Source organism: Penicillium citrinum, assembly GCF_028827155.1.
Source record: "Penicillium citrinum strain IBT 23319 chromosome Unknown utg000005l:1.0-1900146.0:1.0-1900348.0, whole genome shotgun sequence".
Classification (NCBI taxonomy): Eukaryota; Fungi; Ascomycota; class Eurotiomycetes; order Eurotiales; family Aspergillaceae; genus Penicillium; species Penicillium citrinum.
Genome location: NW_026622690.1, coordinates 1,158,058 through 1,178,924, shown reverse-complemented (window position 1 = coordinate 1,178,924; position 20,867 = coordinate 1,158,058). Strand labels below are relative to the sequence as shown.

Sequence of the window (20,867 nt, the reverse complement as noted above, 5' to 3'; positions counted from 1 at the left end):
GAGCAAAGTATTGATCGACCGTGACCTTACGTTAGCACTGTTGTGATTTTAATTTCGCCTCCAGAAGAGCAGGCTGCTCTGCCAACGATCGCGCATTATCACACCCCTCTGGCAACCAGATATGCACCAGCTCCAATCCACTATCTTCAAGTAGTACCCGCCACTGATATTCCGTCCGCTCAAGTGAAGCAAACGAGCCCATCATCTGCATATCCGAAATAACAGAAGGTAACAATGCTCCGGACTCAGGAAGCAAAGTTTCACTAATCAACAAGACCGAATCAAACGACATTGCATCCCGAACACGTCCCAGAATGACCTTGGCCTGTTTATCAGGCCAATCATGCAAAACAGTACGCATAAAGTATGCCTTTGCCCCTCGAACCGGCTGAGCCTGAAAGAAATCATATTCCTGCGTTTGTATAGTCGATGCAAGAAGATCTTTCTGTCGAGCCCCCTGGATTACACTAGGAAGATCCTGCAGAATCAATGTACCCGGAAGATCAGGAAATCGGGCATGAAACTTGCTCAAATCTTCACCCTGTCCTCCCCCGATATCTACAAGTAAAGTTTGAGAATCATTTGTTACAGAGAGACGATTCGCGACCGGGTAAAAATCAAACCAATCACGGCCGCGGCGGCGGAAGGGCATAGACATGACTGTGTCAAAGGCCTGGCCATAATAAGGGGTGGAACTGAGGAAATCGAAATAATGGCCCTTGGTGTCTAGAGCGAACTGAAATGGACCATTCAGGCCATCGTCTGGGCATTTCCAACCATTTGCGTGGAAGTATTCTGGTAACCTTGACAGAACGGTGGTGAAATGTGTACTGGATGAGCAACTAGTTAGCTTAGGAACTCTAATTTTGCCTTGGGCTTTTTGACTTGAGGGGATTTGGATTGGGCTAGGCTTTTTTACCTATGGATCACCGCCGCAGAAAAAGGTGAGCTAGAGACTAGGGTTGCGGCGAATGGAGTCGAGATGAAGTGGTCTTGATCCACTTCGTGGAGCACATTCATGGCTACCAAGAACCGTACGATGCGGCCTAGAACAGTTAGCTGGATGCACATACATAGTGTACTGTAAATTGTTGTAGTACTATGTAATTAGTCACATATGGTCCTTGTAAATTTAAAGTACCATGCATGGCATATCACATTTGATTGACATCATAGTAGTAGTACTATGTAACTAGAGGGTTGAGGAACAGTATACATAGACATACGGATCAGCAAGGGGTCTGCACGAGACGATTCATATATCTCCGACAGGTTCAAAGGAATTGATTCACTGCTCTGCTCCGGATTTCTTTCTGCAGCTTTGACAGAATCGACATGTGCGGCTATCGCGTCAAACAGCTTGGAATCAATACCCAAGCGAAATGCCATCAGCTGGTGGGCCTGAAGTAAGTTAGTACAACACATACAATAGTACAAAGTATAACAGGAGTACGGAGTACGGATTCAAACTCTGCGTTCCAGAAAAGCAAAGAATGGAACCACGGCATACCGAGAATACGAGACGTGTGATTGAGTCGGCGGGGGACTCAAAGGCTCGAAGCCGATCACATGCTTGGAGGACTTGGCGGCGGTCGGATTGACTGAGGGCCGAGGGCGATTGAAGAAGGGTGTCGGTGATGGAATTGAGGGTTTTAATGGAGTCCATATTGAATAAAAGTATTCCAAATATATATATAATTCACTGAATATGTTTATATTCGTATTAATGGTGTCTATTAGTTGTAGTTATACCTTGTAGAAACCGAATATGCCGACTATAGTTCTGTGTAGTACTTCTGTATATCCTGGAATATACCGAAATCCCCGTACAGATCCAAGTATAGATATAATTTTAGTACTAGTATGCCCATACTAGTTGTATATAATGATAGATCCTCAATTTTCATTCTTCCTCTCTCCCCCTCTACTCCTAATGTAGTATACACTACGCTATCCGAGGTCTACTCTATTGAGTTTACCCACGCTACTACTCTCCTCTCTCTAGTTACTATGTACACTATGCTACATGCATGTATGTACAATACCCGCGGACTCCGAACTCACAAAGGCAGTTCACTGCGAGTGGAACTCGGCACCGCCAACCGAACTCACCTTTTGGAACTCACCGATTTTGGGCGGCCAAAGCCGTCACTTCATCTTTTCTGCAGTGGAGTGCATCTCCTCTTCTTATTGTGATTCGCCATGTTTAACTTTAGGGTTCTATTCCGCCGTCGCCATCGCCAAGCCCCCATCGCTCGTCTCTCTCCACTAGACGTTTTGGTCGCTTCGTGCCTGTTCCTCCCTATTTCAGCCCACCGTTGAATCCACTCTCCACCAGACCAGCGTCAGAGAGAGAATGGAGTCACATCTGACCCCATCTGACCCTTTCCATACATACCATACTCCATACTGTGTATATGGTACTGTACTATGTACATCGCTAAGCCCCGGACCCCAGTGACAGTTGTGGAGCGCGGAAAATCCTATGCTAGGCGACCTCATTGTTGATTGACTTCTTACCTAACATCTTCTTGTTTCTGCGCGCTTTTTTAAGCTTCGGCCCTGAATTGCTCGTTTCGCACATGATAATCTGTGAACTACCCAAGAGAAGTCCCGAAATCCTGCCCTGGAGAATTCCATGTCCCAATTTCTATTCTCTTTCTCTTCACTTTCTTCATTTCCTTCACGCCCTTCACTCCCTTCATTTCCTACTCATCGTTCCACTCGTACGTCTGCTCTTTCATTTGCTGCTACTGCCTCTGCCTCTACTTCTGCAGCCTCGCTTCTGGTTTCACCCATGCTCGCTGGACTTCCACGCGTGTTCGCAATGAATCGAGTTCCAATTGAATAACACCACCCTGAATTGTTGTTCATCCATCATCATCACCATCATCACCTTCATTTATAATTATCACTGTGATAATTATCATCTTTTTTTTTTTTTAGAATTTTCTCTGATCATCGGAGCCGCCGATCAGTTTAAATTCCGTGCTCCGAGTTGGCATTGTGCGTGTGCTGTCTTCTTGGTGCCCTTGTCCTCGGTTCCCTGCTGTACAGTCTTCTCATCCTGGCTGTGTGAACATGTCAGAGGCTTCCTCCACTCCAGGTGAACTATCCAATACAGGACAACCCGCAACGCCGGCCCAGTTGAATCGATCTTGTGAATCGTGTAGAAGTCTCAAGGTTCGCTGTCTTCCCAATCCATCCACTCCCAACCAGTGTCAGCGATGTGCCAAAGGCAAAAAGGCCTGTGTTTTTGTGGCCCCTCAACGGCGTCGGCCCCGTAAACGGACCGACTCCCGAGTTGCTCAGCTGGAAAAAGAAATGCGAATGATGCGTTCGTTATTGAAAGATCGAATTCGCGAAGAGAGTGAGCCGGAGTCCCCCGAAGGAAGTGAAGGTTCGCGAGAGATCGAGGACGACGAGATGGATTTCCATGACACCCTCGGTTCTATCCCTGAAGGTCCTGCAAGTGGTAGTGCTGCAGCGGCGGCCACTACTGCCGAGCGTCTTCTCGACTATTCGCCCGACTTTATGACAGCCTCTCCTTCTTTCGTCGGTCTGCAAGGTGAGTTCTCGCCTGATGCCAGTAAGCCACCGATGGAAGATGTGGTAGACCGTGGGATTATCTCGATCGACGATGCAGAGCAACTTGTGGCTTTCTTCATTCATGAATTGGCATCCTTCTTCCCGCTGGTCGTGTTGCCTTCTGCCACGACGGCAGCACAATTGCGACAGTCGAAACCCATTCTTTTTCTTTCGGTGATAGCCGCGGCCTCCATCTCAATCAACGCTGGCCTGGCAAATGTGCTGAATCGTGAAATGATTCGTCTCTATGCTGAGCGGTTTTTCATCGAGGGCGAGAAGTCTCTGGAATTGGTGCAGGCACTGTTGGTCATGATCGTCTTCTACTTTCCGCCGGCATCGCCCTTGAAGTTGCAATTCTACCAGTATACCCATATAGCCTCGACGATGGCTTTGGAGATCGGACTTGCCACCAAGCGACGAGTGTCGAAGAAGAAGTCCGACCGGAGGAATAGCAAATATGAACCGCACGACGAACACCTGGCGGAGCAAGCGAGAACAGTCCTCGGCTGCTATCATCTGAGCTCAACGTAAGTATCACACTTTTCAGTCGTGAATAGGAAGCCGTCTCGCTGACGGAATATCAGTGTTGCTATGAAGACTCGTCGACCAAATTTGCTCCAATTCAATGACTGGATGAGCGAGTGCGTAAATCATCTTGAGAGATCACCGCACAGGACAGACCGACACCTTGCCATTTGGTTTGAGCTTCAACGGATAACCGACGAGGCCATGTCTTCCTTTGGCTTGGATGACACGAGCGCTTCCTCGCCACTGACTGAATCTCGCGTTCAGGCCGTGCTTCGGTGGTTTGATAAACGGATGGATGTATGGAAGAAGAGTACTCCCAATGGCATGTTGACCGGTAAGTTCCAGATCGACTGAGAACCCTTGAAAAAAAGGAAGGATGGACTGACATTTTCGTATTCAGTGCCGATGATTCTCGAGTACCGATCTGCTGTTCTCGCCATGTATGAATTGGGCGTAGGAGAAGGTTACCGAGACCCCGATGCTGTCAAACGCCGATACTTCACCCTTCCACCATTAGAAGAAGGCAGTACAAAGCCGACTCTTCCTCCCCTTAGCGCAATCCGAATCGACATCAACGTGAAATGGATGAATGCAGCGCAAGAAATGCTGGACGCAGTATTGACCTGCAGCACGGACACGATGCGTAGGATGCCAAACATTATGTACACCCGGTTCGGAATGGCAATGACTTCCCTGTTGAAAATTCACTTTTCCGTCCGAACAGGGGCTTTGGGACAAGTCGTGACAGCCGATGCCGTAAACGTGGTATACTACCTGGATGCAATGGCCAATAAATTGGGCGAAGCAAGCGACGGCGGAAAGTATATGATTCCGACCCGGTGGTATCATGTTGTAGCCATCAAGGGACGGGATTGGTTAGACCGGCTAGAGAACCGATATACCGAGACAGACGAGGGTACGATCGGAACTGGAACGGTGCCCGGAATGGTGTCGGTATCCGAGAGTCCTGCAGCAGCCACCGAGTCAATGCATTCGTCACAGCTGCCGGGTTCACAAGAGACCGGTCACTTGGAGCATGTAGCTCCGGCCACAGTAGATTCCTTCTCAGTGGCATCGGGCGTGGCACACATGCCGTCTGGTATGGAGGGGATTCGCGATGGATATGTCGCCATGGGTAACACTGGGATGTGGCCGATGGGCGGACACGGCCCTGCACATGAACACAGTCATGGACATGGACATGGACATGCGCATGGGCACAACCATTTCTACCACACCATGGCTGGTGGGTATCATCAGCCTTCACCATCACACCCACAGGTGACAATGCCACCACCATTCGCGTACGATCCGCAGAGACTTGCTCCGCAGGGCGGAAGCATGCCAGGAACCGGCATGGAGTTGGATGGTTGGCTTCCTGATGGTAGTATATTCGGGATGCCACCATTACCGGAATTCTGAACGATATGACTAGATGTCAGAACTCAGACTGTGTGAATTCGGTTGAAGAAATGAATAAACGATAAATGAGATCTGGCTCTTCATCGTAGAGTCAGCCATGGACATGGAATTTGATCTGCATATATTTTGTTAGCAATTTGTAAAATAGGCATGGTACATGAAAGGGGAGGATACCGATATAACGTATATAATGTGAGCCTTTTTTTTCATTTCACCTGAAATCATCCATGGTTAATTCGAGGTGAGTTGGCAATTCACGAGCGTCCAGGACATAGTAGATTCAAAAGATACCACATACTACCGAGAGAGTAGTGGCTGTGTCATGCTAGCAGTGAGAACTGTATAGATCGATCTGCAACCAAGCAAGAGACGAACGACAGAAACCAAATTAAATAGAAAGAGAAATAAAAAAAAAGACCAGGAACAAAAGACCCCGAAAGAAAAAAGAGAGAAAAAAAAATCCTCGGCTCCAGAAAAAAAAGCCGTTAAAGAGTAAGTAACTCGGCAAAAGCCACGAACGAGTACAGAACCAAAAAAGCAGTCGGAGTAAGCATTTACCCAACTCAGGTAAGGTACAGAACCGGCCAACGATGAACCAATTTGGATGGCGTCAGATCGAGTATATGGGGGAGGACGGAGTGATAAAAGAATCCGACGGCAATGTCGGGATGATCGTCGTCCGATGGGAAGAATTGCACGGAGTATAATGTGATATGTGGGAAAATGGTGGAGTCTTCCTTTCACTTAGGCTAAATTGGTGGGGGGGGTTTATTCCATGTAGGAGTTTCCGGTTCTTTATTCGCGGGTCGGATTGCTGGTTTGGTGTGATTTTGTGTAGAGTAATGTGAAAAGCTGGGATCTGTAGATTAGTTTAATTTTAATGATTAGTGATGAATTCGTAATTTAGTTGGAGATAGTTTGTGATATTGAGTGAGAGTGAGAGTGAGAGTGACGGTGACAGTGATTGTGGTAATGGTGTGGTGATGAGGTTAAAATAAGATAGATCTAATGATAAGGATGAGATGCCCATAAATACTTCCTGCAGTACAAATCGAATATCTCACCTGAACGGAAACATGTAAATCAAGTGTCCACCTTACAAATGATCATGTAAGAAGTACTAACTAACTACGGAGTATGCACAATACAGTAGTTCGTCCTGGTCGCACGGAGATGATCCGATCTGGTTGGATTGCACGGAGGAGACTGCCTAGAAAGTCGACAAACACCGAATGATCGAAAAGGGTAAAAGTGTTCCGGCCGGATGCGCTCGTATTCCTCCAGAATACGAGTGACCATTGTTTATAGATTTTTTATAATGTAGAATTGATGATCTGATAAATGTCGTTATTATTCATTAATCTTAAGTCTGATTTCCTGGTTTAATTCAACATTTAGTATACCAATGTAGCCACTATATACATACACTACACTTATGTAGTGTAGTAGTTAATTAGTATGCAATAGATGATCATGTAGATCTCCATCCAACTAAATATACCACTCAATATACAACTTAAACATAACATACTAAAATTATCCAATTTCACAGGTATACAGGGACACGCTACTCTGTATATCCCAAATAATAATGAACTATAGCTAAATCGAAAATGCTTCCAGCGCATCCATAAATCCCGCGATCGCTCCGATCCCCGCTAACCCCCGAGTCGCATTCCGAGTTAAATTCCGTCTCTCCCGCTGACTGTCCCGGCCCTCTTCACGCCGGAATTCCTCACGCGGGGATCGCCGGTGCGAATGCGAGGGAGACCGTTGTCTTGATCGAGGTGGAGAGGGGCGGAAACTTGACTCCGGCGATGACGATGAAAGCGGGTATGCAGATTGATGGTGTCGGGGTGGAAGCATATGATTGTTATTGCTGTTGCTGTTACTGTTGCTGTAGGTTCGGGGTCGAGAGTAATGATCGAATTGATATTGTCCTGGGGGTGTTCCTCTTGGTGAGGGGATTGGTAGCCCGTTTGATGGACTGCTAGTTGATTGACCGGGTTGACTAGTGGGGATTGATCGAGGTGCGCTATTGTATTCTTGAGTCGGATGATATCTATATGATGATTGTTGGAAAGGCTGTGATAGAGATTGTGATGGTGGATGACCCGGCATATAATTTGGAGCCGGTTGAGATTGAAGATGTGGTGGGCCCTGTGGACGAGATGGAGGAAATCCTGGTGGCGGAGGTGGGAAACTGCTGGGATATCCGGATGTTCGTCCATCAGTCTGATGGAACTGGCCTGGATTATTCCTTGAAGAAACTCTACTGGAATGCTTTCGACCGTCGCTGAAGCTCACGGCCTTCGGAACCTGCCTTGTCCCGGTCCTCTGTTCGGCTTCATCACTCGAACTTCCTACTCGCTGTCCCACTGGATTGACTGGACTACCTGACCGTGGCTCATAACGACGGGGTTCATCGGACTCCGAGTCACTATCCACACGAGCCTGGTAACCAGAGTATTGCTGACGAAGCTGCGCGGCGTGGGCCCTGGCTTCCTGAGAATGAGGCTTTCGCCAATCGACCGTGTTGCCCTCTAAGTAGTACCCGCGGTTTTCTTCATCGAAGTCTAGCTCATCAGATTCATCCTCATTATCCGATGAAATGAAGGCTCGAGGAATCGTTGATTTGCTTCGATCTTTATCAGGATCGTGTAGCTTTGATGGATCGAGCGATGGAATCCATGCTTTGAGAAGACAGTTCATACTTTTCTCTGATAGATGAACCATATCTTTTGGTGACCGCTCTAGATCCTTCAGTCCGACCTCACTGTCTCCCAAAGTAACTATATGTAATTTTGTAGGATCATTTCCCTTGGTCGCTGCTACTAGCGGTTTCAAAGCCGAAGCAGTATTGGTATAGTTGAGGTGAATCTTTTGGCTTGTTTGATCATTTGAGGCTTCGGATGCTTCTTGTTCGACCATATCCCAGAGCCGATCAAGACGTCTGACGGACCAATACCGGACGATGATCATATTTTGAGCCTCAGCCTTCTCCTGAGCAATAAGATCCTCAGTCCCGAGCACGGAAGAACTCAAGCTAGAGCCATTCTTATTTCCTGTGAGTATCCCTCCTAACTGTAGAATCCGCTGCAGCACGATGAGACTGAGCTTGAGAGATTCCAAATGCGCAAGGAGATAAGTGACATGTTGTTTTCTGAAACACCACCTCAACCGATCTTGTACTGGGATTCTTCTCAGGTCATCGTCGGTGTCTGTCCCTTGTAACTTATCTAGCATATGCTCAATCTCCACGAAGACCAGCTGGCCCTGGCTAGCGATCTCCCAGGCCTTTTCTGTGGCCTCAACGGAGCGATCCAAGTCTTTTGTTTCCAAAGTCTGTCCCAGGTGTTTTAATGTCAAAGCGAAAAGGGAAATCCCTTTGGCGATGCTGTGTATTTCGATACGAGACTGCGCTAACTGGCATGCCGCGGCATTTAAAAGAAGAGAGAGGCGAAATCCCGCCCCGGCGATTCGAACTATTGAGGCCTCGGAGTCTAGAGCGAAAGCCAGAAAATTAGTAAATGATTAAGAAAGGGGGTGTGGAAGGGCTGGACAGAATGTACTCGAAGCCATGATCATGGCGGGAATAGTTATGGATGGATACAAAGAATAAGCTGAAAACGAGTAAGATGATTTAGATTCCAAAGCACAAGAGAGAGGAATGGAGACTAGTTAACATCATATTGAAAGCCGAAACAAAAGAAAAGAAAGAAGAAAAACCTTCGGGTTGGTTTCCTTGAAGGCGAAATAACAGCATTGATACTTTGTGATGACTTATTTTCCTTCCCCACTTCCGAGGGCCTCAGAGCCTCACGTTTGCTGCACATCACTTGACTCCAACGCCCGTCAGCATGTCTGAGCCCTGCAGAGTTCACCTTTATGACGCCATGCATTGGCTTGAACAAGGTCAACACAGCCGATCTTCAACTTAGTCCCACGCTAGTGCGGATGGAAGTCCTGCGATTCCCCGTCGCGCCTCAACCTCTGATTCGCGATCCTACCCGGGCACTGCCTCGATTCGAACAAAGAGTAGCTTCGCCCGGGCAGAACATTGAACTATGATCTGCATGAAGTGCAACTTCCTCGGGCCGCAACGACTTGAAACTCTGCATCGTATCTTTTCCCATGCAAGGCGTGCTGGGGAGATTGGTTGGGAGAGGCTCAATTCCCGTGATGGGTTTTAATTTATGCAATCATTTAAATCGTCGAAAGCTCGTATTAAGCCGCCTTGGACCCGGGTGCGGTGTAAAGGGTACGGAGATGGAGGTGCGGAGACCTCTTGACATTGGGTTATCTTCACGTTCTTTTTCCTCTCGCTTAGACCTGTAGTGGAAGTCAAGGTGAGATTCATGTCGAGGATATCAAAATTTGCCTTACATTCACTGTCGAGCCCGGGGTATAGTTACGATATTATCATACTTAGTAAGACAGGACGGCTTCGATGTGGCACTACTATCAATCTGCATTAAGATGACGAGTCGTGTTTTGTAGGTTTGACAAAGACATGAAAGTTCTATTCACGGAGACTATCCATCGTGATAGCCCATGTTGGCTCTAGGTACCACAAGAAAACCCAAGGGTACGTTAGAGGAGTATTGCTCGTCAGGTAGTAGGGTATAATCCACTTTCGTAGAAAGCAATAGCTACGACTGTACTGTAATATCTGAATTGTCACATTCTACTACGTAGAAAATATGTATTCTAGACATTTTGAAGTGCTTCAAGCTCTTGACGATCCAATTAAGCTATACTAGCAAATTGATACTTCCAAGGTTGAGTGCTCGTGAGATTTCTACGCCATCATGATGATCAGACAGTCATCATGCCATCACATCCAGACATGTCTGTCGAATTCAGTCCGTCCGGCAGATCATTCTCGAGTCTACGAATACTAATAAGCAGTTGAGAGTGATTGCATGTCATCGAAAACCATCAAACTCTGGACGACGAAAATCATGTCTACAATCGAAACACACGAAGTCCTTCTATCTTATGGACGGACAATTCAAACAGCTCGAAAATCGACAGCGGAACGTGCTCCTCGGCGTCAACCCTCGTCAAAAGACCCGGCTAAATCTACAAAAGGCAAAGATGCTCTCTTTAGTAGAGAGACGGAGCAGACTGCCGGAAAATCGATCAAGAAGCTTGCTCATTGTCCAAAGCCATCCTCGAAACCATCGTCTGGTTCTACGAACAAAACTCACCTTCATCTGACCAAAGACCAAAGCAAACGGCTCGTAAATCCGTGCATGGTCTTCCTCCTCGGCGTCAGCTTTTATCGAAATCCAAATCTGGCCTTGCCAAAAACAAGGGCAATTTATCTGATCAGAGGTCAGCAAAAGCAGACCGTAATTTGGTATGTAAACATGTTTCTCAACAGCTGCTTCTATTATACAAAGTCCTGAATGGAGGAACTGTGCCTTGAGAATGGAGATATACATAATAACGTCGTAACATAGGACCATCACCAGGCGGGACTCAAATCGGACAGTTGACTACTGATAATAGTACTACCAACGCGATGTCTGAAATTGTGGAGACTCAAGAATAATATTTCTCAGCTCGAGAAAATATTGGAATCTTTCAAAATGAATACGAGGCCTTGAACAACGGAATGCCTCGATACTACGGGAGAAGCACTTCGAACGGCAATGCAAGAGTCTATAAAGAAGAGCGCTTAAGCTCATCTGAATACATCGGGGATGACAGGGATTTCTCCTGGGTTGAAGATACTGGATATGTTACGAGTGAAGATCTAGATTTCGATTGTATCGAAATAACTAGTAGCCCGCAGCCCTGTTGAGTATGTCGGGGGTGACTGGGACTTCTCTGGACTTGAAGACTTGATGTCGTCGGCTCAAGGGGATTGTCATGGTGACTGTGATGTTTACGATAGCTATGATGACTACTATTGATATGCAAAGGATGGCTTAGGAATGTTGCCGATTACGATGAAATCTTCACTGGACGATACTTGATTTTTTTCCCCTATTTTTCCCTCAACTATTGCTTTCAGACACTATCAAATATCTCCTGATTCTCTGGAATAAGCAAGTTGAGGTAGCAAAATCGAATGTTTGGCTGTTACAAATTGAAACATAAAGCCAGTTGAGCTTTTACACACGACCAGACCGCCTGATTCTCTTTAAAAGGAGGAATAGTACCCGAGATATCCAGGAAGACGAATCGGCCATCCGCAACATCAGTATTTTTTAAAAAAAAAGGTTTATAGCTCTTCTGTACTCCTCATTCTATTTAGTATAAAATCGGTAGTGGACTGATCCAAGATGCGGGGAAATCTCATAGTACTGAGATCAGCAGAAGGCAACAAGGGACTGCCCTGGAGTGTGCATCACTCCATCATGGACTGCAATTCTTTTCAAAGAGATACTACAGAATATCTAAACTGATTAAACATGAACTAAACTATTTTATACCAGCATCGACTGATTTCTGTTTGTATCATTTTTTATAGTTGGTTTGTTTCTGTTTTTGGACTGTTCTTCCGCTTTCGGACTTTTGCCATCATCGGAAGTTTACTTTGTGTGAAAGGAAACCCTTCCATTTCAATTATTCTCTTGTCAACATTTTGGATTTTGGATTTTCGTCTGATAATATCGTCCCCTCTAAGTGTTTTTCTTTCGCTGTATACTCTCAATTTTTCGCTGCCCACTGTCAACCTGCCTGGCCCCGCCATTCGCCTCCGCTTCGACCTCCTTTTCCCGCGTGGCAGATCATCATCTGCCGAGAACTCTCCAGTTCAAGGGCCACGATCGGGTCCACCACGGTTCGACGAGCCATCTCAAGGCCTCTTTATCTTATATCCTGTGGATTGGAATGGGTGCGTTGCCTCAATCTATCGTGAGGAACGTGCGTCGAAGTGAGGACGCACCGCCAACCCGAATCGGCATCCAGATCTCACGACCTCGCCAGGGTCTACTGTCCATGTGAAATCATGACCCAAGCGGGCGTCACCCCTGACGGGACCCCCGAGCAGAATGCTGCCTCACCCGCGAAGCCTTCGCCCGATACCCCTCAGCACTCGACCGCCGCCTCAGAAAATGACATCGCAAAGGGAAAGGAGAACTCACGACCTCAAGAAACCTCCGAGTCGACTGATGCAGAGTCAAAAAACGTGACGGAAGCGCCGCTGGAGTTTGATGACTTCGGTCTACCGATTCAACCTTGCAGAAAGCCCGAGACAAGTACCGCCAATTCCCCCCCAGGGCGACAACGACTCCCCGGCAGATTCAGATCGAAACCCAGTAGCAGTCTCAACCACTGAATCGCCGCCAAAGGAGGAAGCCAGGCAAACAGAGGGTATAAAGGGAAGTGACGAGGCCACCACGGGAAATATAGAGCTTGAAAAGCAAGCTCCAGAGGCAGACAAGGGCCTTGGGCTCCCGACGCCCGGGAATGCAGCCACACAAAATGCCGACCCCGCACCTTCTGGCACAGTCACATCTCCTCGCTCATCGACAACGAAGACTCGTAATGCTGAGATTTCAGAATGGTCACACATGCGGCTTGCTCAGCCCCACCAAGCGCACAATGAAAGTGAAGAGGAAGAAGAGGAGCCGGCGGATTGGAAAGCCATGCCAGCTCTCGGAGAATTCGACTACTATGACGATTATGGGAGGCTAATTGCGCGTGGTGCTCATGAAGAGGACGAGGATGCCGTATATCAAGGAATTGGTGGTGCTGGAAAAGGGTACACTCGCGTTCAGCTTGACGAAGATGCTCAATCTGCCACAAGTATGGATGAAGATACAAGTTATCTCTTCAAGGACTCAGCAAATAACTCTGCTGGGCTTGTCGGAGAGGAGCTCCGGGATTCTGTTAGCCAGCTACAGGCTACAAAAGATCTTCTGAATGAGACCCAAAAAATCGCATATGTTGGTGTGGTCCGTCTAGCAATTCATGAGATGAATCTCGAATTGTTGAATCTACCAGTCACTAAGTCCACTCGCAAAACGCGCCAGAAAGCCTCTGATGCCATGAGGAAATGGGGTCAAGCTATGATGGGCCGGCTATATATGCACATGGATATCAACTCGGCAGAGCAAATAATGATTGAGCAGCTTGCAGAGCATGGGGTACAGCCCGGTGATCTCATTCGACCTCTCATGCAGAATGCGCGTGTGAAGAATCCTATGGCCGAAAGTGCCCCCAAAAATTCTACTTCTTCAATTTCATCTCCTATCTCCTCTGGAGACCCTCGATCGCGCATCTCGGTTGAGACCGATGTGTCATCCGACTTGGGCTCTCCGCCGCCATACGAGCCCCATGAAGACGACGAGCCTACAGAGGTCAAGACCCCATCTCAAATGCCTACCTCTGACCGAATCGATATTGACCTTCGGTGGACTGTGCTATGTGATTTGTTCTTGGTTTTGATTGCCGATTCGACATACGACGCGCGATCGCGGACCTTGTTGGAGCGAGTTGGAGCGGCCATGGATGTGACATGGCTACAAATAGCTCGATTCGAGAAACGCGTCACAGATGCTTTGGAAATGCAAGAGGAAGCAGACAAGGAGAATTGGGACGAGTCAGAGCACATGGAAAAGCGTCGTCAAAAGTCCCGGAAGACCAAGTATATGGTTATGGGCTTGGCAACCGTTGGTGGTGGTTTGGTTATTGGTCTGTCCGCCGGTTTACTGGCGCCTGTGATTGGAGCTGGCCTCGCGGCGGGATTGACGACTGTCGGCATTGGTGGCACAAGCACATTCCTGGGTGGAATTGGCGGCACTGCTTTGATTGCATCGGGCGCCACTCTCAGTGGGAGTGCGATTGCATTGAAGGCTTCGCATCGCCGTACTGGCGCAGTCCAGACCTTTGAATATCGACCATTACACAACAATAAGAAGGTCAACCTGATCGTGACGGTCTCGGGTTGGATGACTGGCAAGGTTGACGATGTTCGATTGCCATATAGTACAGTCGATCCCATAATGGGGGATATTTACTCGGTTTTGTGGGAGCCTGAGATGCTTCGAAGTATGGGTGACACGATCAATATTCTCGCGACAGAGGTAAGATGCTTTCCCAACTCCTCTTCAGCCCCGGGCTCTCATCGCTGACCCGTTTTCAGGCATTGGCCTCAGGCCTCCAGCAGGTTCTTGGTAGTACTGTTTTGATGGCCCTGATGGCGTCTTTGCAACTGCCTTTGGTCCTGACAAAACTAGCTTATTTAATCGACAACCCGTGGACCGTCTCATTGGCTCGAGCTCACTCAGCCGGGCTGATCATGGCCGATTCCTTGCAAGATCGGAACCTAGGTAAACGACCCATTACATTGCTTGGGTTCTCTCTGGGTGCTCGCGTGATTTTCTCTTGCCTTACCGAATTGGCTGATAAGGGCGCCCATGGACTTATTCAAAACGTCTATCTCTTCGGATCCCCGATTGTTGCAAACAAAGATGAATATCTCAAGGCGCGGAGCGTAGTCTCCGGTCGTTTTGTGAATGGATATGCCACGAATGACTGGATTCTTGGTTATCTTTTCCGAGCAACCAGCGGCGGTATCATGCGTGTCTCTGGCCTTGCAGCCGTAGAGGGAATCCCAGGACTCGAGAACTTTAACCTGACCGAACTTGTCAATGGACATATGGACTATCGTGCTGCGATGCCTCGAATTCTGAGAGAGGTTGGCTGGGAAGTGCTGGAGGATGAATTCGCTGAAATCGAGGATCCAGATCCAGACAACCACGCTGAACGCCAACGGGAGCTCATCCGTGAGATCGACGAAGCTCGACGAGAGGCGGAGCTTAAGCCGGAGAAAAAGCGGTTCGGTCTCTTCAAACGCGGCAAAATGGCCGAGAAGAAATCTTGGGAGACCTATGATGTCAACCAGAAGAATTCACCCCATGATTCGATTGATAAGAGTGCGCCTGGCCAGGTGCTTTTCGATATCGAGGCTATCCGAAACGAGTTGGCTTCCGAAGCCATCGAAGTGAAACAACTGGAGTCAACCTTGCCCCCTATGAAGCTTGACTTAAACCCTTCTTCTGAGTCTACTTCTGCGCAGCCTACGACTCCTCAAGAGAAGGAAAAAGAAAAAGAAACTCAACCTTATGAGTCTGCCTCCGTTTCACGAACAATGTCAGAGCCCAAACTCAATACAGTTCCTGAACCCCCGTCTACCCATGATCACTCAGTCACCCAGAAAGAAGAAGAAGTCGAAATGACATTCGATACATCTTTCCATGAACCCCCTCCACAGTACCAGCACGATCCACCCTCCCGACCAGAACTCCGAACCTCTTCCACTATGCCTGCAATCGGTGCAACAGCAATGGGGGCTATGGCCCTCGAGCCCAATGCCTGGGCTGATGACGACGAACTTCGACATGGAGATGGAGAAATCTCAATGACTTTTGAATAATGAGGAGCTTTGGTCTTATTTTCTGTCTATCCTATGCTTTCAGGGTTCTTTTGGTTTCTAGAGGTGCATATTGCTTACCCAGGCGCAAAGATGAGTATAAATGTGGAGCTTCCATGTACAGAAGGACAGCTTAATTAGCTCAATCATCTATCCAAGTTCTTTCATATTCAAATCGTTCATTCATCAGCCAGTAATATACTTAATGATATACCCAGTATCATTTTCATCAAATGTTCACCTTGTATACTCCGCAGATCGTACAAAATGGAATAGTCTCCGCTGTGGGGCACCGCCTTGTCGCGTCACGCGTTTATCCTCTTCGATTCCATGTTGGACTCTTTTTGCTGAACTCTTCTTGCTGAACTCTTCTTGCCCTGCAAGATTTTCTTTTCCTCTATTGCAGCTTTCTTTTCTTTGACTCTGGAATGAGACGTCTATCTGCACTTAAATACCCTATCGCATTGTCTTGACTACGCTATCTCTTATCGATACATTCAACCTCAGCACTTCCCAGCCTCTTCAATACCGACTGAGGTCCCTTTTTTTCCCTTTCTGGTATAATGCGCCCTGCAGCTAAACCAGACGCAAGCTTCGCCTCATATCGACTAACGCGTAAGAATGGGCCGCACAGACATCTGCTTTCTACGTTCAATATGCCTCGTCCCCAGCCCATCAATTCCGAGTCCGATCCCGTATCCGATAGGAAAGCATTAGAACCTGGCACCGACGATGAACCACTTAGCTCCTCTGAGGATGAGTTAGTGGCAGATCCCGAACCTCCGACTCCAGAGGTTCGCACGAGGGTGAAGCAGGAGACACAATCATCACCCGCTTCTGTTCGTAGTGGAGCTGGAAGCTCACAGAGCCAAAATAGATCGACCAGGAAAAGAACGTTTGACAGGACGTCCAGCATACCGTCGGGGAATTACGATGATGAAGGAGATGAGGTGTTCTCCTCATACCGATCCTCGCAGAATAAGCGTTTTAAAGCGAAGACATATCCCACGACATCTTTCACGAGAGCACCGAGCTCAAGCGCAGTATCTGCCGCCAAAACGCCCAACAGAAAGAGCATCTCCCCCGAACTCTCCTCGAACATGGAAAAAGATAAGGATAAATCCTCGGAAGATTCCGAATCGGAAGTTGAATCCAAGATGACAATGGAAATCGACCGTCCAGGTTCAGATGACTCCCCTTCTCATGCGCCTAAAGAAAGTTCCCCCGGGTTCATTGTACCTCCATTGCACCACGATGCCTCGAAATCTTCATTCGAAACGGTATCTTCAAGGGAGAAACAAACAGATGCTCTGGATGTTTCCCCCGATTTAAGCTCCAGCTCACCACTCAGCTCGGCGCCATCAGAATTCATAGATCTGCTCGAAGAAGAAGATGATGATTATGCTAAACCTTCTACTTCGCGTACTTCGCGAAAATGGCTATGTCCAATGTGTAAAGAGGAAGTCGATCCGGAATTATTACTTCTCTTCGAAGCCCAACCAAAACAGCGGGTCCGTGAACAGCAACAATTTTGTGCATCGCATAAGCAGAGCACTGCTGGAAAAGAATGGCAAAAACACGGTTATCCGGAGATCGACTGGGAGACTTTCGATCAGCGTATAAAAAAGTATTTTCCGGAGTTGGAGAAGATTTTAGCTCCCGGCAGTCCGTCTTATTACCACAATATCCTATCCGACATTATGAAAGATGGCAAGGCGAAGAACTTTCGTCTTACTATGATGGGCGATGGTATTGAAACTATTTCTTGTGGATATTATGGGACAAAAGGAGCTGGAAAGATGTAAGCACTCATCGAGGACATCCGAGTTAGCTTTTCTGGCATAAAACTAATGAATCATTCTGTTCAAGGCTACAAGCCATTGTCGATCGCTTTTCAGCGTCTTTACGTCGATTATCAGCTTCGGACGATATCATTAAGACTGCCGGTGTAGCTGGCTACGCTCAGTCTGTCCTCGTCCCCGAACTCGCCGTGTGTCTTGTCAAAGAGGACATGGGCGTTGACGACGAGTCCGCCCGTCAAATTCTTAGAGATAGTATTGACATTGGTGAAAAGGTGAACCCTGCAATGGATGATGAAGTGCCTATTCCGGTCGAAGTTGAGGTATAAACCTTCACTGCATTGAAAGCTACATTTTTGTCAATACCCTTTCGACGACATTATTTGTGACATCTCCTTGACTTCGGGTGGACATTATTTATTGGGCTTAGCGATTATACACAGTAACTAGCATGATACCACTTGCGATTTCTTACAATATCCATTACCATGATAATCTTGGAGCTGTTCAGGCTTTCTGTCATCACTTTATACCTGATTTAACGCTCGAGGGACCTTCTAAAAGGATAAAACGCGGCCTGAAGCCCATCCACATCCAGGTGGATGGAATATTGTCGATGCTGCATTGGATTCTTCAAGTCTACACTACCCACTACTGCTGGTAACAGTAGACACCGAGTATCAAAATCGTAGTATTATGTATACAGTCAGTGCCACTCGACACAAATTCAGATTCCAACTGATACATGGTGAGAACCCCCCCCTCAACTTCAATGACCTTGTATCTCCCTCCATCAGTTGCACTCGGCTCTTCAATCGCAGCAGTCTTCGTACCCTTGACCTTCTCTCCATCAACAGAAACCGAATTGTCCTTCGACCTCGGACTCGGCACACAGATCACGCCGCTGGTTCCCTTGGGCGTATCGATATACAATTCGAAAGTATTGTCATTCTTGCTCCAAGAAACTTGAACAGGTCCATGCGGTGTACCAACTTGTCCTCTGGCCCATGTGAGATTGCCTCCATCGATAACAGGACAAATCTCCCACGTCTTAAAGCCAGGACCAGTGGGTTTGATCCCAAGGACATAGTTACTCATAAGGGGCACAATACCAGTGGACCAGCCATGTGCCATGGATGTAAAGCCATCCTCATATGGAGAACCATTCGGACCAATTCCTTCCCAGAATGTGACCTCCGGATCATGGGTCGACATCCATCCATAAAGACGCTTCATTTCCTCATAAGCGGACGATTCAGCTCCAGCTGTAGTAAAGCGTGCGACGAGTTCGAAGTATGAGATGAATGCGTAGACTCGCTGCGAAAAGCCATCCTGAAGTAAATTTTTATCGTAAAAGGCATTCCCATATGGAAGAGCCGTAGAGTTTCCATAATAGTCAAGTAAAGTAGTGGCCATGGAAGAGTTCACTGTTCCAGCAATGATGGCCAATCCGTTTCCGTCTTGGGCGTGTACATCGCAGATTGAGTCTCCGGACTTGTTGGGACAAGGACCGCCATCATAAAATGCTCCAACAGACGCATCCCAGTTTCTGGCAAGTAATTCCTGGTTAATACCAATAGCCCGAGAAGTCCAGGTATTGTGGTCACTCTCATGGCCTAGTATCTCTGCCAATTTGGCAGCTGATTTCAGTGCGTGGGCGTATAGTGCATTGTAGTAAGTGATGACACCGGATCGTGGTAGAAATGCATAGTCGCCATATCCATTTGTCTTGTTCAGAAGGCCACCAGACGCGGTTAGATTACGGCCGTAGTAATCGTCTAGGACCTTTTGCATCACGTTGTAATATTTCATGGCAAATCCTGTGTCGCCGGTATACATGACCATATCAACGGTGCAGACTACCCACCACATAGGATAATCATAGAGGTTGAGCGTATAATTATTTCTTCTATCGCATTAGATACTCTCTCCTCTAGAATGTGGAGGCAAGATGGTCACTGCAATGGTTTACTCACATACTAGCAGGAGGAATCCAACCATCATCTCGCTGATGCTCGGCTAGATCAGCCAGGATACTGCGAACTGATTCCGCATTATCGTGTGACAAGTAAGAAGTGAGTGCCGCAACGCCGAGGTCCCCCACGTAAGGATCTCTATCTCGTTTAGCACCGTCGAAGAGTACCTCTTTGCCTTCCAGAGTCGGGGTGGCCGAGTCTCTCGGATCGGTCTCGTTAGCAAGGAATGTATCAGTTCCCATATCAGCAGTGTAGACTCCATCAAACCACCACTGTGTCAGGTCTTCGTCAGAGCATTCAAACCATCCGGTGAATGTATCTGGGGTTCCAAGATAACCTGACCATTCAAGTTCGATATTAGAGATAGAGACCGACCCATACGGCTGTGTATATGGGGCATCATTTTCCAATGCGTCTAGCCATATCTTCATATATCGAAATCCGTGTAAGCCGTCCGAGCACACTTTGTTATCGTGTTGACAGCCAGCCCTGTTCTTCCATGTATATGGATCATTTGCGACAGCAATCTATGCGAGAATTGGAATGAATACTGATATACCCTTCAACTAGTACAACTTACCTGGTCAGTACCGTTGGTAAGTTTTTCGTCCTAAATTAATAATTAATACTATGACAATGTAGGATTTAAAAGGAGGAATCGAGCACATACTTCCGGCATGTTGTCTGATCGAGTAAAATCACTAATGTTGGTTAAGAATTGTTGCGTCTCTGAGAAAGCCAACTTCAAACCAGGAAAACCCTCAGAAAAATTTGTAGACCCAGAAAATTTGATTGACACAATTCCAACAACATTTTGTCCGAAATCAACCACGATCGATGGGATCTTGTCATCAGTCTCTTTGCGGGTCAAGACTGTCGACGATCCACTGCCATTCAGCAGCCCATTTGGAAAAGCTACATTGCCTGTAATATTTGCTGCTAGTACAGACTTAGGTTTAACGATGGATGTAGATGGAGACCGAACGTATTTGTGCCAATCAGTGTCCTCCAATGCAATGTTGGGCTTGTTGACAGCGGCGGCATGACAGCTAATGCTAGCTGCAATTATTGCTGCCGCCACGCCTTTGAAGAATAAAATCATCATGATCAAAGTAAGTTTGTGGTTTCCCCTGCGTCTGCAAGCAAGACTATGCCTTCATT

General features: G+C 47.3%; 7 protein-coding genes across 7 annotated transcripts; 4 read left to right on the top strand and 3 right to left on the bottom strand.

The window, feature by feature from the left end:
- Positions 1-31: 31 nt before the first annotated feature.
- On the bottom strand, positions 32-1,666 carry N7469_006273 (uncharacterized protein; the record flags this gene model as incomplete). The annotated part of the gene is made up of 4 exons (XM_056645191.1): positions 32-830; positions 920-1,046; positions 1,227-1,401; positions 1,511-1,666. 4 exons carry the CDS (start codon positions 1,664-1,666, stop codon positions 32-34), a joined length of 1,257 nt encoding a protein of 418 aa, XP_056500429.1.
- A 1,415-nt stretch (positions 1,667-3,081) lies between these two features.
- On the top strand, positions 3,082-5,538 carry N7469_006272 (uncharacterized protein; the record flags this gene model as incomplete). Its single annotated transcript, XM_056645190.1, has 3 exons — positions 3,082-4,115; positions 4,173-4,450; positions 4,517-5,538. The coding sequence occupies 3 exons, from the start codon at positions 3,082-3,084 to the stop codon at positions 5,536-5,538; spliced, it is 2,334 nt and encodes a 777-aa protein (XP_056500428.1).
- A 1,602-nt stretch (positions 5,539-7,140) lies between these two features.
- N7469_006271 (uncharacterized protein) lies at positions 7,141-9,120 on the bottom strand (the record flags this gene model as incomplete). The annotated part of the gene is made up of 2 exons (XM_056645189.1): positions 7,141-9,041; positions 9,111-9,120. 2 exons carry the CDS (start codon positions 9,118-9,120, stop codon positions 7,141-7,143), a joined length of 1,911 nt encoding a protein of 636 aa, XP_056500427.1.
- A 306-nt stretch (positions 9,121-9,426) lies between these two features.
- Positions 9,427-9,609, top strand: N7469_006270 (uncharacterized protein; the record flags this gene model as incomplete). The annotated part of the gene is made up of 1 exon (XM_056645188.1): positions 9,427-9,609. The coding sequence occupies one exon, from the start codon at positions 9,427-9,429 to the stop codon at positions 9,607-9,609; it is 183 nt and encodes a 60-aa protein (XP_056500426.1).
- Positions 9,610-12,502: 2,893 nt separating this feature from the next.
- On the top strand, positions 12,503-15,934 carry N7469_006269 (TMCO4 family protein; the record flags this gene model as incomplete). The annotated part of the gene is made up of 3 exons (XM_056645187.1): positions 12,503-12,752; positions 12,796-14,582; positions 14,642-15,934. 3 exons carry the CDS (start codon positions 12,503-12,505, stop codon positions 15,932-15,934), a joined length of 3,330 nt encoding a protein of 1,109 aa, XP_056500425.1.
- A 653-nt stretch (positions 15,935-16,587) lies between these two features.
- Positions 16,588-18,059, top strand: N7469_006268 (RTC4 family protein; the record flags this gene model as incomplete). Its single annotated transcript, XM_056645186.1, has 2 exons — positions 16,588-17,732; positions 17,801-18,059. The coding sequence occupies 2 exons, from the start codon at positions 16,588-16,590 to the stop codon at positions 18,057-18,059; spliced, it is 1,404 nt and encodes a 467-aa protein (XP_056500424.1).
- Positions 18,060-18,381: 322 nt separating this feature from the next.
- N7469_006267 (uncharacterized protein) lies at positions 18,382-20,811 on the bottom strand (the record flags this gene model as incomplete). The annotated part of the gene is made up of 4 exons (XM_056645185.1): positions 18,382-19,639; positions 19,707-20,233; positions 20,287-20,316; positions 20,377-20,811. 4 exons carry the CDS (start codon positions 20,809-20,811, stop codon positions 18,382-18,384), a joined length of 2,250 nt encoding a protein of 749 aa, XP_056500423.1.
- Positions 20,812-20,867: the final 56 nt, after the last annotated feature.